This window comes from Vulpes vulpes, chromosome 12, assembly GCF_048418805.1.
Source record: "Vulpes vulpes isolate BD-2025 chromosome 12, VulVul3, whole genome shotgun sequence".
Lineage (NCBI taxonomy): Eukaryota > Metazoa > Chordata > Mammalia > Carnivora > Canidae > Vulpes > Vulpes vulpes.
In genome coordinates this window covers 76,678,718-76,694,323 of record NC_132791.1, presented here as the reverse complement: position 1 = coordinate 76,694,323, position 15,606 = coordinate 76,678,718, and the positions used below count along the sequence as shown (strand labels likewise).

Genomic DNA, 15,606 nt, shown 5'->3' with positions numbered 1-15,606 from the left:
ATGGGAAAATACATTTTTATTTTGACTTACTTATTACTGAAATTTTGGGGTTTCTTCCATTATGAATGCAGGCAACAAATCACACTTCTATTTCAGTCCTTTTTACTTTATCGCTTTTGGAAATCACGAATATTTCATGTTCTTTTATAAGAACAGTTGTTACAAATTTCTTTAAATACCATTTATGCTCACAAGTGCTTTGAAATTACAGTACTTATTAGACCCCCTGCTGTATATTGTCATTTAGTGCATTAATAAAGGAGCACAAATATTACCATATATTCCATTTTAATACTTTGACAACATATTTCAATATAATTGATTTCCCCTTGAAATCTTACGTTATTTTTTTCTTTATATTTAAAAGTATTATTCTGTGAAGCAATCAATAACCACCAAAGTGCCCTAGGGGTACAAGGACAAAACCCCGTCAGAAGTCCCCTGTTCTACCATGGGCGTGTGTGTGTGTGTGTGTGTGTGTGTAATTCCTAACGAGGTGTACTTTGACTTATGCAGAAAAGATGCATATTCTTCTTAAGGGCTGCTGCAGTCTTACGAGCTGAAAGCAAGTATTTTCTAAACTCAGCGCGTATGTTCTCCACGTCAGGCAGTTTTACTCTCTCTGTGACCAGCCCTCAACTTCACAGCGTTCAACCCAGGCATGGAGATAACGCTGACTCCTCAGGAATACAGAGGCTGAACCGCACACGTAAGAGAATAGAGATGCTTATTTGAGAAGGCAAACCCGTGAGCGTTCCTGTGTCGGGGCTGATGATGCTCCATTTACAGGTGTCAGATGCTGTGCGGTGGGGCCCAGCGGGAGAAGCACAGGCAGAGCAGGTGCTTAGCACCGAGTCTTGCTTAGTAAATACTGAGATGGAAATTTTTTAACGACTGGAGGAGAGACAAGAAAGCATGTCCGATCACGCCATCCCCCAACGACTTCCAGTTTCCTACAGGTCACACGCAGAGCCCTCGCGGGGTCGCCTGCGCGCACCGGTACCTCCTGGCTTCCGCCCTGATCTCCAGCGTTCCAATGGCTCCTTCCTCCGGTGGCCGCGTTTCTCTATCGTTGATCCCCGACTCCGCTGGGCTTTCCTAGACTTCCCGGTTTATTTTCCTCCAAGTGCTTATCATAATTATTTTACATATTTAGTGATTCACGGTTGTAATCTCCTCGATGGGCAGGGATCACACCTGTTTTCTCCTAGGCTCCGCTTCCAGAGCCCTGGAGCACAGGTTGGGGCGCGAACGCGTGGATGAAGAGGGAATGCGGGCGGCGAGCGGGTGGCTGCCCCGGACCGACCTCGCGGCGGCGGCAGCGCGACCAGAGCGCCAACGCCTGGCATCGGGACCCGCCGGATCCCGAGTCCTCACGAAGACCTGCAGGCGCCCCCTCTTCCGCATGCGGGGCCAGTGGCGCAATGGATAACGCGTCTGACTACGGATCAGAAGATTCCAGGTTCGACTCCTGGCTGGCTCGGTGTGCGCGCTTCCATTTTACTCTTCTCTCCACGCCTCGTCGACGAGCAACGCAGGGTTCCAGACCTCGGGCAGACGGAGTCTCTTGCAAGTTCTCCGCAGCGAGAAAGCCCCCGCTTTTACCACAGTGGGGATCACCACGCCACTGCAGAGCTGATGCCGCGGCTCGGCCGCTGAGTGTGCGCCGCCCTGGGGCGTGCCCATTCCGGTCGAAACTCGTGAAGATCGTGGTCTCTCTAGTTTTCCTCCGTCTGGCCACTTTGAGAGTGAATTGTTAAGGCTCTGGCCTCAGGTATGTACTCTGGAAGGACTCGATCTGCGCGTCTTACCGCCTTGTCAGGTGCGAGCGCTCAGGGTCCAAGCACCGACGCACCCGCGAACGAAGCTCGGCTGCAGGGATTGGGGAAGGGGCGCGGAGGAGAGCGAGCGCGGGGCGTGTTCCGCAGGGAGAACTACCTTCGAGGGAAGGATTCTCGCGGCTGGTTTCCGTAGTGTAGTGGTTATCACGTTCGCCTCACACGCGAAAGGTCCCCGGTTCGAAACCGGGCGGAAACAGGTGTGCTCTGTTTTGCAATTCATTCTTTAAAATTTTGTTTTATGTAATTTTTAAAAACACCACGTCTTCAGAAATACGCTCCCCAGCCTTTGGTGGTCCTGTCGCCGGGCCATAGTACTGAGGCGGCGCCGCCCTAGGCGGGTCGGGGTCCCGCGGCCGGGGCGGCGGCCTGACGTCTCGCGAGGGGAGAGACGGCTCTCCCCTGCCCCGACGCGAGGTAGCTGGTTGCCCGCAGTCCCGGAAGCGGTTCCTCGCCGCGGGTCCCCTTCCTGTCACCGGCAGGGCCCGCCGCACGCGTCTCTCCTCCGCGCCACGGCCCGTGCCCGCCCTGCCCCAGCCGAGGGCACCCGCGCGGCCCGGGCCGCAGCTGGGCGCCCTCGCCTCCGGACGGTCGCGGACTCGGGTAAGCGGCGGAGGCCTCGGGGCGCGCCTGGGTGCGTGGGGAGGTCCCCCAACTCTCGGGTGCTGGGGCCTCCGCAGTCGAGCCGGGTCGCCGTGAGGGCCCGCCTGGCCCGCCCGGCCCGCCCGGCCCGCCTCTCCGGAGTAACGGCACCGCTGCTGGCCCGGGGGGCGGGGTGCCGGCGCTGGGTTCCCGAGCCCACAGCCCCGCGGGGACGCTGGGGCACGGCCGGGGGTGGGGGGCGACCAGGGCACGACAGGGGGGGCGGGGTGCCGGCGCTGGGTCCCCGAGCCCACAGCCCCGCGGGGACGCCGGGGCAGGACCGGGGCGGGGGAGCTCTGGGAAGGCCGTGAGCTGCGGGCCGCGGCGGGCAGGTACTCTCCCCGCCTTCTCCCTCGCTGCGCCTCGGGCTACCTTCATCGTGGCCTTCTGCTTTCCCCGCCAAAAGAAAGAAAACGATCCCAAAGTTAAGAAACGGACCAGCTGGATTCCGCGTATTGCCCTGAAGCTTGAGAAAAGTACCTGGTAGCCCCCGTTTAAAATCAGGTCTTGAGCCCCAGTGTTTGGCCTCTACCTCTGTTTTGCCATACATGGCCTGCTTCCGTGTTAATGGGATCCGTCAAAGGCTTTTCTGGTGCAGAAGTCTTAACATTCCAGTGGACAGCTTCAGGTATATCCTCGGGATTTCCCTCCTAGATGAATTATTACTACAATTAATACTTGTATTATTTTTATTACCGCTGCTACTACTGCTGCTATTTTTAGGGGTTAGCCAAGCCTGGTCTCTCAGGTCCCATTGCTCTAGATTCCCTGAAATGATTGGTATGAATGCGGTGTTTTTACGGCCATAATATAAAAAAGAAAGGGCAGTCTTTATCGAATGAGCTGTTTCTTTCTTTCACTCTTTTTTTCTTTCTCCCTCCCCAGGTCCCTCTTCTTCCTCCATTTTCATACCTATTCCAAAAACCCTTGCTTTTTTTTTTTTTTTTTTTGAAGTTTTTATTTATTTATTCATGCGAGACACAGAAAGAGAAAGAGGCAGAGACACAGGCAGAGAGAGAAGCGGGCTCCATGCAGGGAGCCCGATGTGGGACTCTGTACTGGGAAGCCAGGATCTTGCCCTGGATGGAAGGCAGGCACTCAACTGCTGAGCCACCCAGGCATCCCAAAACCTTTGCTTTTGTCATCTTTTTAATTCCCTTGTTAGCAAGATAATAAGCTTTGGCATGTGCTCAATAGAAATGTACCCAAGACATTTTCATTTGAAATCTCTCCTGTATCACTCAGAAATACAAGTGAGTGAATGAGGTGCCCTGAAAGGAGGCACGGGTCTCAGGAACCTGGGAGATGTTGGCAGATTTGTCCTCTCCCATCCTTCTGGGATGCCAGTGGGCAGGAGTACCTTAGCTGGGAGACCATGTGTGCCCCAAGCCAACTAGTTGCAGATGAGGGACAGTTTTACTGGAAGCCTGTGGCTCTCTGCTTTTCTTCAAACCAGGTATATTCTGGCAAGATGCAGAAGCAGCCCTACCCTTTGAGGCACCCTGCCTGTTCTTACCTTTTCCTACTACCCTTCCCTCCCTGCCTCCCTCACTTAATACCAAATGGAAGCTAAGGCTGCCCACCTTGGCTGATAATTCATTTGGAAGGTGGAGAACAAAAAGGCTCTAGGTAATGGCTGACGCCATGTGAGCTCTTGCTCCTGTGGCACACCACACCCTGCATCTACAATTTTTTTATTTAATTGTGTTATGTCCTTTATTCTCTCTTTCCTAACCTTGGTGTTAGCAGTCTTCTTCCAGGTCTTCCCTCCGACCCCAAGGTGCAGAGAGAAGAAGGTGGCCTTCTGACTTTGGGGTGGGATTGAGACTAGAACCCAAGTTAGAACTATCTCCCTGAGATCCAGGTCAGTAACAGTCAAGGGAGCAGAAGAATGCTGCTTAAATGTGCCTTGTACATGGTTGCTGGAAATGGAAGGGTGTGTGTGTATTGGATGAGGTAGGATTTGCTCCAGGGATACTGGAGACAAGCTTACAGTGAAAGAGAAAAAAAAACAAACAAACAGGAAAAGGATTTTGAGAGCTATGCAAAACTTCAGAATGAACCTAATCCAAGATGTGTCACAGGCCACTAAGGTCTTTACGCTCTATTCTCCTGTGTTGGTCGTGCCAGGACTGCTGTAACAAAAGTGCTACTGACCACGTATGACAAGCAATGGAAGTTTATTTTCTCATAGTCCTAAAGTCTGGAAGTCAGTCATCAAGATGGTGGCAGCTTTGGTCCCTTCTGAGGCCTTTCTCTCCTTAGCTTGCACATGTTCACCCTCTTGCTACCTCTACACACGGTCACCCCTCTGTGTTGTCTGTGTTCTAATCTACTATTATTAGGGCCCACCCGTATGTCCTCATTTTTCCTTAACTACCTTTCTAAAGGCCCTATCTCCAAATACAGTCACGGTCTGAGGTCCTAGGGGTTAGGACTTCAACCGATGAATTTGGGTGGGGGCTGGGTGAGGGACAAATTCAGCTCACTTTTGGGGACTGAGATTGACGTTTTATATATATATTATGGCCACAGTTTGGAAAATTTCCACCAGTTAATCTCACAGAAAACTGTAGTACCCTGCATCTCCTCATTTTACTCATCATTTGCATATTTCTGTTGCAGATGAAATAGATTATTTGCTTCTTATTTGACTTTTAGGTCTTTGAAGCTACTTCTGCCGGTTAATTTAAACTTCATGGGTCTGTTTCTAATGAAAAATGCAAGTCTTCATAGCTAACAAAAATATTTTTTAAAAAGGATGGGACAGATGTTCCCTCTCCCTTGAGGCTGCTGAGGGAAAGATACCTTTCCACATTATAGAACAAGCACTCTGGTTAAATGAAGAGTTGAATTGTGAGCTTTCTTAAGAATTTCAGTCTGATTCTTTACAACGTGAAAATGAATGATTCAACACTTTCATGAACTATTTTGTTTGTTCTGTTCTCTGTTAATATAATTATGTCCTTGGATGTGTTATTTTAACAAAGGGGAATTGTTAAGTTCCTAAAACTTTAAAAATTGTTGCCATGTCTTGATAATTTCTTGCCCTGGTGATAGTATTGAAAGTCCTATCTCTGTATTCCCAAAGTTATAAAATTACTTATGTGATTTATCTGCCAGTTTATAATATTTATTTTCTCTCACATGCATGATGGAATATTTGTAATCCTATGACTTCTATATTTTATTGCCTAACAAATTATCACTTCTTTTTTTTAAATTCTTAAAATAGTTTTTTTTTTTAATTAGTAGACTTTATTTTTTTAAGAGCAGTTTTAGCTTTTTGACAAATTGAGCAGGACGTAGGTTCTATTATTAGTTTCTCTTATTAATAACAGCTTGCGCTCGTGGGATACATCTGTTACAATTGATGGAAGTCCATTATTTATTTAGGCTTCACTGTATACAGTTGAGTTTTGTTAACTGCATAATGTCATCTATCTACAATTATAGTTCATACAGATTAGTCTCATTATCCTAAAAAATCCCTGGCACTCCACCACCAATAATTTCTATGCAGTTAACACCACTGGGTGGTGAGAACCCTCCCTACCCATCTATCTTTGGCCTTCATGGAAATGAAATTACTTTATTCCACTGGCCCTTTTTCCTTATTTGTGTATCTGTCTCCTGATTTGCAAGGTCTCTGGAGAGTCAGCCTGTTGTCTCCTGATAAGCTTCTGCAAGGTGAGTTTCAAGGAACTAATCCATTTCATATACTCAGATACAGCATCTAGCTGGTGGCCTGTTTTCCTTGAATTTATCTTTATTGTTACCTGCTGTGTTTCGGCCTTTGACATGTGGCGATCACGGCCCCCCTGCTTGGGACGGACTGCAAGGGATCTAACATGAAGAAGACTGAGCCCAGGAAACAGACTGTGAGCGTTCCCACACCAGGACATGGGCTAAGATACACAGTTTTGGAGTGAGATGGAAGGAGAATGGTATGAAGTGTCCATTCTTTAGGGAAGTGTGTCCTAGAAGAAAAGCTCACCCTTTGGTCTCCTCTCTCTCATCCTCTGGTAATGAAAAGGCCTCTAAAAATATATGCAGAATGTTTACAGTGACATTATCATTTTTTATTCACATTGGCACACTTTTGAGAGTGAATGGGGACATTATTAATAATCACACCAGGGCAGTGGATGTAAACCAAGTTACCCTAATAGGAGACCAAATGATTTTCATACCATAAAATATCTCGCAACGTTGGTTCCTTCCTCATAAGAACAGCTGTCTTTTCCTACCTGTTCCTTTCTGGGCACACCTTTACCATACCCAGAGTTGACCTATGTGATTTCTGGCATCCTTCTCAATTACTTTCTTTATAAAGTATTTTCTTTTTTGTGTCAGAATTTGGATTAAAAAAAAAACTTTTCTCTAAGAATCGCTTACACATTTCTTTAGTGGTACATTTGGGAGAGAGAGAAAAAAAGGGAATAAATCAGGCATAAATTCACAAAATGCCTAGGGAAGCATGTCCTCAGGAAAGAGCAGGTTGAGTCTACTGGGTCACTTGAACTGCAGCATGTATCTGTGGCAACAGGGACTGTTCGGCCCTCAGTAATTTCAATTATTTAGAGGCAAAGGAAGAGCACAGTAAGGGATTAGAAGGGTCCAGCTAATTTCACATTAGCTTTTCAGTGAATTGCTGTTCAGCATGAGCATAGAACTATTTCTCCTCTCAGTTTCAATCTCAGTTCCCAAAGTTTCTTATAAGGTACCGAGGGAAATACTGACTGATTCAAGGCACTTTGCTTCTTCTTTTCTTCTTTATACTAATACACTTCTCCCTCTATTGCACAAGAAGGAAGGAAAAATGCAACATTTCCAGTAATTCTAGTCATGGTGAAAAACTGAGGAGAAAAATAGATAGTTTGATGTTTTAGCACCATTTGTAGGTGATCATTTTTGTTAGCCAAGGAACATAAAAATCAAAACCAAGTTTGCTCAAGCATCATGTTTGCCCTTTATGTATTTAGATACTGAGGTCCAGCAAAAACAAAACAACAAAACAATACTCTGGAGCAGTTTAGGGACAAGATAATTTTTTTTTTTTTCTTAAAATAAAACATGGTGGAATGGGACAGGGCATAGGTTACAGAATTCCCCAGGAAATGTTTTCAGGGGTGGGACAGAAGTGTGAGTAGCTAGTCCTAGCGTAAAGCTTTAAAAAAGTTCACACAGTGCTTGTGAATGCCAGCCATAGGCCTAGGCCCTAATTACCTAAACTCAAATCACTTTCCATTCTGTATATCCTTGAACCTATGCTTTGGGCTATGTACTTTTTAAAAGTAATTTTTATTAATTCTTGAGCAGATACATAAAATGGCTCTGTGTAAAATCTAGAGAATAGTACACCAGCCATGTCACTCCTCCTCCACCCCACCCGCAATTCAAGGGAGAGAATGCTACCCCCACCCCTTTCTCTGGACCTTTTTACTCTCCAACCGCCATCCCTTTCTCAATTCCTTTTGCTGTGACTGTTTCGATTTTTATCTTTATCCCTTGTTTTTCTTTTTAGTTTTACTATATGCTTGTAGCCTAAACATGTCATTTACTTTTGTACTTGTAAATGGACCTATACTGTACATATTTTGCAACCTGTCATTTTTGCTCAACATTATGTTCTCGAGATTCATCTCTGTTTTTGCGTGTCACTGTAATCTACTCGTTTCTGCTGCTGAATAGCATTCCCTTGCATAGATGCTACTAGTTACCTATTCTATCATTGAAGGCCAGTGGGTGGTGTTGTGTTTTGAAATTACAAATTTGCCATAAACATTCTTCTAGGGATTTCTTTCCTGTGCACATTTCTAAGAATTCCTCTAGGAAATACCCAGAAGTGAAATTGCTTTTCAGTATGTTTTCAAATTTAATACACTAATTTGTATAGACATAAACACACATCCAAGCAGTATTTGGTGTTTTCATTGTTACACATCTACTGAGCCCTTGATTTTGTCAGACAATTTAGTTTCCGCTAGTTTAATGGGTGTGAAATGTTAGTATGCATTTTAAGAGTACTTTTTTGTGTTTATTCACCATTCATGCTTCTTCTAAAAAGTACTTGTTAATGCTTCTGCTCACTGTTTAAAATTTTCCTTTTGTCCTTTTCTCATGGATCTGTAGAAATTCATTATATATTCTGGATTCAAATCCCTCGTCAGTCATATATGTTACGAATATCTTTGCCCAGCTTGCAACTTACCTTGTTTACTTTTTTATAGTATCTTTGATTTACACAAATTATGCATTTTAACATAGTCAAATATGAATCTTAATGTAGTTAAATTTGTCAGTCTTTCCCATCATGGTTTATACTTTTCTGTGTTTGTGAAAGAAATCTTTCTAGGAGCAGTGGGAAGGAGACAGAAACCACCCCTTCCCTGGACTGACAGAGCTACCTGCGGAGCACTGCTGCCACCATGCCCAAGAGAAAGGCAAAAGGAGATGCTAAAGGTGACAAAGGGAAGGTGAAGGATGAGCCACAGAGGAGATCAGCACGGTTGTCTGCTAAACCGGCTCCTCCAAAACCAGAACCCAGGCCTAAAAAGACCCCTGCCAAGAAAGGAGAGAAGCTGCCCAGAAGGAGAAAGGGCAAAGCAGAGGGTGGCAAGGATGGCAACAATGCTGCGAAGAACTTAGATGCTTCTGCAGCCCAGTCACAGAAAGCAGAAGGTGGTGGGGATGCCAAGTGAAGGGTACTTTTTTGATAGCGCTGTCCTTCTAGTGACTATACTGTTTGAAATACTATTTTTCTTTAATCAAGTTTTATAAAAATGTAGAATTTTTTTTTTCAAATTTCTGTTGTTAGCCTACAAGACACATTGTTGTTGTCTTTTCTTTCATGCAAAGTGCAAATACCACTAACAGAATGTCTCAGAAGCTGGATTGAAATGGGGGAAGATGAGATGTGTTTGAAGATTATTCTTGGTTCCCAGGAGGGATTCTCTGACATTCACATAATTCAGCCACTTTGGCTTAGAAGCCTTACATTGTGGAGAAGCAAAACTTTGTCTTCTTTCCTGATGCCATCAGCATATACATGACTTCCTGAAATAGTTTTGATGTGGCCTTGGGCCTCCTAAAATACTCAGGCTTTCTGGTGATGACATCCACATGGTGTTGCTCAAAAGAGCCAAGGTTCCTGCTTGTAGTTTGCAGATCATCCCTTTTGTAATCTGAGAGTTTTAGCATCTTTCTAACATGCTGGAGTTGACCTGCAAAAAGATCTTACATATCTGTTGTGAAACATCCACCCCTACTGAGAACTCTGCCTTTTCAAAACAGCAACCGAAGACTGTTGACTTTTGGGGGAGGGGAGTTTGAAAGTTGTAAAATGTTGTGGATTATCAACTCTCTCCTGGAAGAAACTGGTTTTAAAAAATATCTTACTAAGCTGAATACAAATTAGCTTGGTGGTAGGAGATTTCCTACCCAAAGTTATAGAGCTATTCTTTACTGCTTGTAGACATTTTATAGTCTTGCTTTTCACATTTGGTTTTAGTCTGCTCTGAACTGATTTTTGTGAAAAGTATGAGATAGTTCAGTTGAATGTTTTGTTTTTTTTTTTCCATATGGATAAGTGGTGGTTGTCCCAGCACCACTCTATGAATGACTTAATTCTTTCCCACTGATCTATAACACCAGCTCTTTCATAAATGAAGTCTACACATGTGGGTAACTCACTGGCCAATTTGTCTAGCTTTGTGGCAGTACTATACAAGCCTGAGTACTACAACTTAAGAAAAGATCTTGCTATCTCAGGACAAATCCCACCTCCAAAAAAAAAAAAAAAAAATCACCACCAAGTTTTTCTTCCTTGGGAATATCTTGGCTATTCTTAGCCATTTGCTCTCCTGTACAACTTTTAGAATTAGATGGACAAGTTCTAAAACAAAATTAAAATGTTGGAATTTTTATTGGATTTGTATTGAATTTGTAGACTAATTACAATGTTGAGTCTTCCAATCCATGAACATGATATAGTTCTCCATTTATTTAGCCTTTTTAAATGTCTTTCAATAAAGTTTTATAATTTTCTCCATAAATGTCTTTTATTAATATTTCCTAGGGACTTTTATGCTATTTTCATGGTATTTTTTTTAATGACTGCAGTTTCTGTTTTTAGCTAAACTTGATGTTTAGATCCAGCAACCTTGCTAAACTCTCATTAATTCATGTAATATGTCTCTATTTTTTTGGGTTTTCTACATAGGCAAACCATACACAGACAATTTTGTTTCTACACAGTTTTATTCCCATTTTTACTCTTTCTAATGCTGAGCATTGTCCAACTGCTTAGCGCACAGGAGCAAACAAAGTTTTTTTTTTTTTTTTTTTTTTTTTTTTTTTTTTTTTTTACAAACAAAGTTTTTACTGTCACCAACCTGATATTATGGTTGGGTCAGGGTCGGGGGGAGAAGTAGAAAATACACAGATTTATGTGAGGAGGGGCCTTAAGTTAACAAGTAAAAGTGGGTGCCATTTAGATAGGCTGGTGAGGGAAATCCTTCATGATGAGATGGCATCTGAGCAGAGCACTTAATGAAATAAAGGAACAAGAGATGTCAATATGCAAGGAAAGCACTCCAGCAGACAGGAGGTGAAAATGTGTTTGGCTCGCTGAGGAAGAATAGGGAATAAGGCCGCAGAAGTGGCTAAACTGGAAAGAAGATGGATAAGAGTGACAGCTGATAGGATTGCAGAAAAAGCCAAGGGCCAGGAAATGGAAGACCCTCCAAGCTGTAATTTTTCTCTGAAAGTGATGGGATACCATTAGCGTTCCAACAGAGAACACATTCTAAGTGTGGGGAGGGGGGCAAGCAATCAGCCATCTGGGGAGGGCAAGAGTTGAAGAAGGAAGACAAATTAGATGGCCGTCACACTGAATTGCATGAAATTCTATGTTACCATGCTGTATTGCTGTCCTTCCCTCTGCTCAACTATTTCTGCCCCATTTTATTTGGTTAACGGCAAAACCTGTATCTGTGCTTTCTCTTTGCCAAGCAAGAACAGGTCAGGACCAAAGAAAAGCATTCTCTGTCATCAGAAGCCAAAGTCAAATGCAAAAAGTCACCACACAGTACTGTGCTTGGTGTTGTGGTGATACTGCTGCAGAAGCCCCGAGCCTGATGCCAGAGCGTATAAAGGGGTTTCAGGGAGAACTTCCTGGGTAATTTTGACACCTAGGCAGCAAAATGAAAACAGGAGTGGTCAAGCAAGGAAGGAGTGGAGGAAAGCCTTCTAGTAAGAGTAATAACATTTGCGAAGATGTTAAGAGAATATGGTGCATAGTAGATGTTCAATGAACTGTTGAATTAAAAAAAAATTAATGCATAGCCAAATTGTAGTAGGTTTTTTTTTTTTTAACAATAAGGTATTTCTTGAGTGCTTATTGTTTGCCAAACACTGTATCTGTCCAGTGATTTCCATGACCCTTTGAGCTGAATATTAGTATCCCCATTTTGCTTTACATTTAGTGAAACTGATGCAAATAGAAATGAAATAATTTCCCTTGAGATAATACAATGAGTAGAAAAATCCAAATTAAGAGCCAGGTCTACAACTGCAGGGCCTGGAAGCTTTCCATTGTTGAAAAGATCAGTGGTTTAAATTTCAAATGTGATCTGTCCAGTTCCTGTGTAAATTAAGGCATTTCCCAAGACACCATCAGGAAACAATCAAGTGCAAGAAATAATATTCTGCATGTTAAACGGTTGTAATTTCCACTAAAGAAAGATAGTAATGAGGGGTACCTGGGTGGCTCAGCGGTTTTGAGCATTTGCCTTTGGCTCAGGACCTGATTCTGGGGTCCTGGGATTGAATTCCCCATCGGGCTCGCTGCAGGGACCCTGCTTCTGCCTCTCTGTGTCTCTCATAAGTAAAAAAAAAAAAAAATATATATATATATATATATATATATATATATATACACACACACACATATATTAAGGGTAGTAATAAAAGAATAAAAGGACTCTAAATTCAATGGGGAAGTGGTCATATGGAATTTAGGATTTCAGTGTTTCTCTAGCAACATAAAACTAGATAGGCCTATTTTTTTCTATACAAAGATGGTTGTTTTTTAGACAAATATTTCTAAATGGGGAAGAGCAAATTAGGAAATAGTGATTACACTTTAAACCTCCTTGCCCCCTTTTCTGACCCACTTGGTACTTACATTCCTATCTGTAAATTAATAAATTGACATCCTGGTTTATGAATATTTTGAGAATTTGGGTGTCTGACACCAAACAGCTTGAGTGATCCAGAGTTTTCCATAATAAAATTTGTGACTCTCAAAATGGAGGCCCTGGTCCTGGAAGAGCTGGAAAGAGAGAAGGAAACTTACTTTCCCGTATCCACTTCTGTACCTCTTAGTTTTATTGCCTGGTGAACTGGGGGTACCCCAGGGTCCTGGAGCCTTGTCTCAGCCAGACCTGTAGGCATCACCACAGGTTCTTGGTCGCAAGAAGGAACTCCAGGACAGACACACAGCACAGCAAAGTGACACAAGTGGGGCAGTTTATTAAAGCAAAAAGTACAATCTCCAGACATGAGAGCAGGCACCTTGAGAGAGAAGAGAAAGCGCTGCCACCTCCGGGTTAAGGTTTCCTTTATTGATGGTTGTTAACTAGGAGGCATGATATTTATTAGTTGGGGCAGGAAGCAGGGTACCCAGTTTTTCTCCTTAACCCACTCACAGGTTTCCTGTGGTGGCCCCACCATCTGGGGCCTGTGAGGTGCGCTGCCAGGCTGGCCTCCGGCTATCAGGTTGGAGCCTCACTGCCGGCTCTGAAAGCCCTCTTCTCAACAGTGGACGCAGTGATCTTCGTAAAACCGGCGCCAAATGCCCTCAACCCGCTCCAGCGCTCCCCACGTGGGGCACAACCCGGAAGTACGAGCGCCCCCGCATGCGCGCCCAGAGCCCTGACCGCAGGACGAAGCACTTCCAGCCTCTCTAGGGCTTCGGGAGGCCTCTGCTTCCGGCGTCGCGGCCTGGCTCCAGCCGGCTGAGGGAGGCCGGCCCTGGGAAGCTCCTTCCCGGGATTGCTCCTTGGACCCCTCACAACCGTGCAGAGGCCTGGGGTTCAGGGCGCCAACCCTCAGTACCCTCACCGAAGGGGACTGTCAGAGCCGGAAGCCACTTGGGGCCTGTGCACCCGTGAGGGGCTTCAGTGCCCTCTGGCCTCGCGATACTGCCCATAGAGCCCTCCTCAAAATTATATTCTAAGAAAGTAACAAATAGAGAAAGGGCAATTATACGACAAAAACAGTTACCAAGCATGTAAAATAACACTGTGTTGACATATTGAATGTTCTACATCAAGCCGTGTCTTACGGCCACTGTCACGTCGGAATAGTAAGTATGAGCCATTTACAACGTATCTCCTAGCTCAGGTCTGTGATGCTGCTGTCATCGGATGTGGGTTCCGGTGACAGGGGCCCGGGACCGGTGCAGCAGGTGTTTCCATGGTAGCTGGGACAGGATCCACAGCAGGAGAAGGGGTGATCCTGAGGAGTGGATGATGGTGACACACTTTTTAGTTTGTGCAGGAGGGAAGGTGGAGGAAACCTCCGTTTCTAGGGAATCTGTCAGCTGGAAGCAGGCTCCATAAGACCTTGATGGTCTGGCTGCTGTTAAGGGAAGATAGCTTTAGGGTTTTGGTAAAAACATCAGCAGTAAGGCAGCCCTGAGTTCCTTGAGGAGCATCACTCTTCCTGTCTCGGGGATTTATCAGTGGGCTGCAGGCTGTAACCTGTGATTGTTCTTGGTGATGAAACCACAGGGACTTCTGACTGTCCTTTGCTCTCTACATTCATATGTGAAGGGCATGCCAGATTTTAGTTCAACGTCAGAGATGTTAAAGATGTCAATATTTATTCCTTCCAGGTTGACCGACCAGGCCCCAGGTTAAGAAACCTTGCAGAGGTACCTCTTTCAGCACCTGGCACTGAGGAGCCATCTCTCCCTGGAGATGTAGATATTAGTAATTTAAGTATTACTTTTCTTGCACCTGGTCACATTTCTTTTAGGTGACCATGATGACATGAATCACATGAGGTTTTGAGGGAGCACAAAAATAAGTCAGAATTCAGCCCATTAATTTGGTCATTTTTTTAATTTATTTTTTTTCTGAGGTACAGTTGACATATAATGTACTAGTTCCAATTATATGACATAACAATCTGGTATTTTTGTACATTGTGAAATGATCACCACAATGTCTGGTAAGCATCTGTCATTTTACATAGTGGCAGAAAAAATTGTGTGTGTGATGAGAAGGTTCCAGATTTACTCTCTTAGCAACTTTCAAATATGTAACACAGTATTGTTAACTATATTAATTTTAGTTACATATATATGTAACTAAATGTGTAATATAATATGTACTAAATATATAACATATCTAAATTTACTTATATGTATGCTATTTCATTTAGATATGCATGCTAAAGAATGCTGTCCACATCCTGAGGAAAGAGAAGAAAAGAAAACAAAAGTGGAAAGCTCCAAGATTTGGCTCCACAGTTTCTAAACCATACATCCTTACAAAGAAAGACTTGCAAAGGAGACTTTGCATAAAGGATTTAGCTCTAAGCACCACTTTTGGTTGTGCTGCCCTGGGAGCCATAGGTTAACATACGGTTAGATGAAACACAAGAGAAAAGAAGGATGTCATGGATAGAAATACCGTAGAGGCAAAGCAGTTCAGGAAGAGTCTTTCTCTTGCAAAGGATTTCAGATTTTATCCTGTTTGACTTAAAAGTTTTAACCCTGGGGAAAAGCCTGTGCAAACTTGCATTTCACAAAAATCTCTGCCAGTTGGCCTTTGTATGGTGGAATTAGAGGGAGGTTGTTGGAAGTGGAGATTTCCTGACTATGAAATATACTGCTTTATTCAGGCCTAGAAATGAAGACTTTCAAGAGGATGTGGCAAAAACAGCTGTCCCCTATACTAAAAAAGATAGTAATAAAATTATTGCCATAATCCTCAGAAAGATGGCAAGAGCCTGAATTTGCGTGATAGGATGGGGGCAGAAAAGGAAATGAACTCTTCGCAGAATTCCCTGCACCCCTTCCTCTTAAGTACTTAACGGGTAGACTTGGTAATGG

At 44.0% G+C, this 15,606-nt stretch overlaps 1 protein-coding gene and 2 non-coding genes across 7 annotated transcripts; all 3 read left to right on the top strand.

Annotated features, from left to right (window-relative positions):
* Positions 1-96: 96 nt before the first annotated feature.
* HMGN4 (high mobility group nucleosomal binding domain 4) lies at positions 97-10,537 on the top strand. 5 transcript variants are annotated; one of them, XM_072728928.1, is made up of 3 exons: positions 97-2,441; positions 6,126-6,170; positions 8,827-10,537. In XM_072728928.1, the coding sequence occupies exon 3, from the start codon at positions 8,912-8,914 to the stop codon at positions 9,182-9,184; it is 273 nt and encodes a 90-aa protein (XP_072585029.1). In that variant the 5' UTR covers positions 97-2,441; positions 6,126-6,170; positions 8,827-8,911; the 3' UTR covers positions 9,185-10,537. The 5 variants fall into 5 exon arrangements, with proteins under 5 accessions (XP_072585029.1, XP_072585032.1, XP_072585033.1 ...); XM_072728931.1 differs by lacking the exon at positions 6,126-6,170 and having other exon boundaries at positions 2,272-2,441; XM_072728932.1 differs by lacking the exons at positions 97-2,441; positions 6,126-6,170 and adding an exon at positions 2,491-3,108.
* TRNAR-ACG (transfer RNA arginine (anticodon ACG)) lies at positions 1,411-1,483 on the top strand. The gene has a single exon. It is a non-coding gene; the product is annotated as a tRNA-Arg (tRNA).
* Positions 1,965-2,037, top strand: TRNAV-CAC (transfer RNA valine (anticodon CAC)). Its single transcript has one exon. It is a non-coding gene; the product is annotated as a tRNA-Val (tRNA).
* Positions 10,538-15,606: the final 5,069 nt, after the last annotated feature.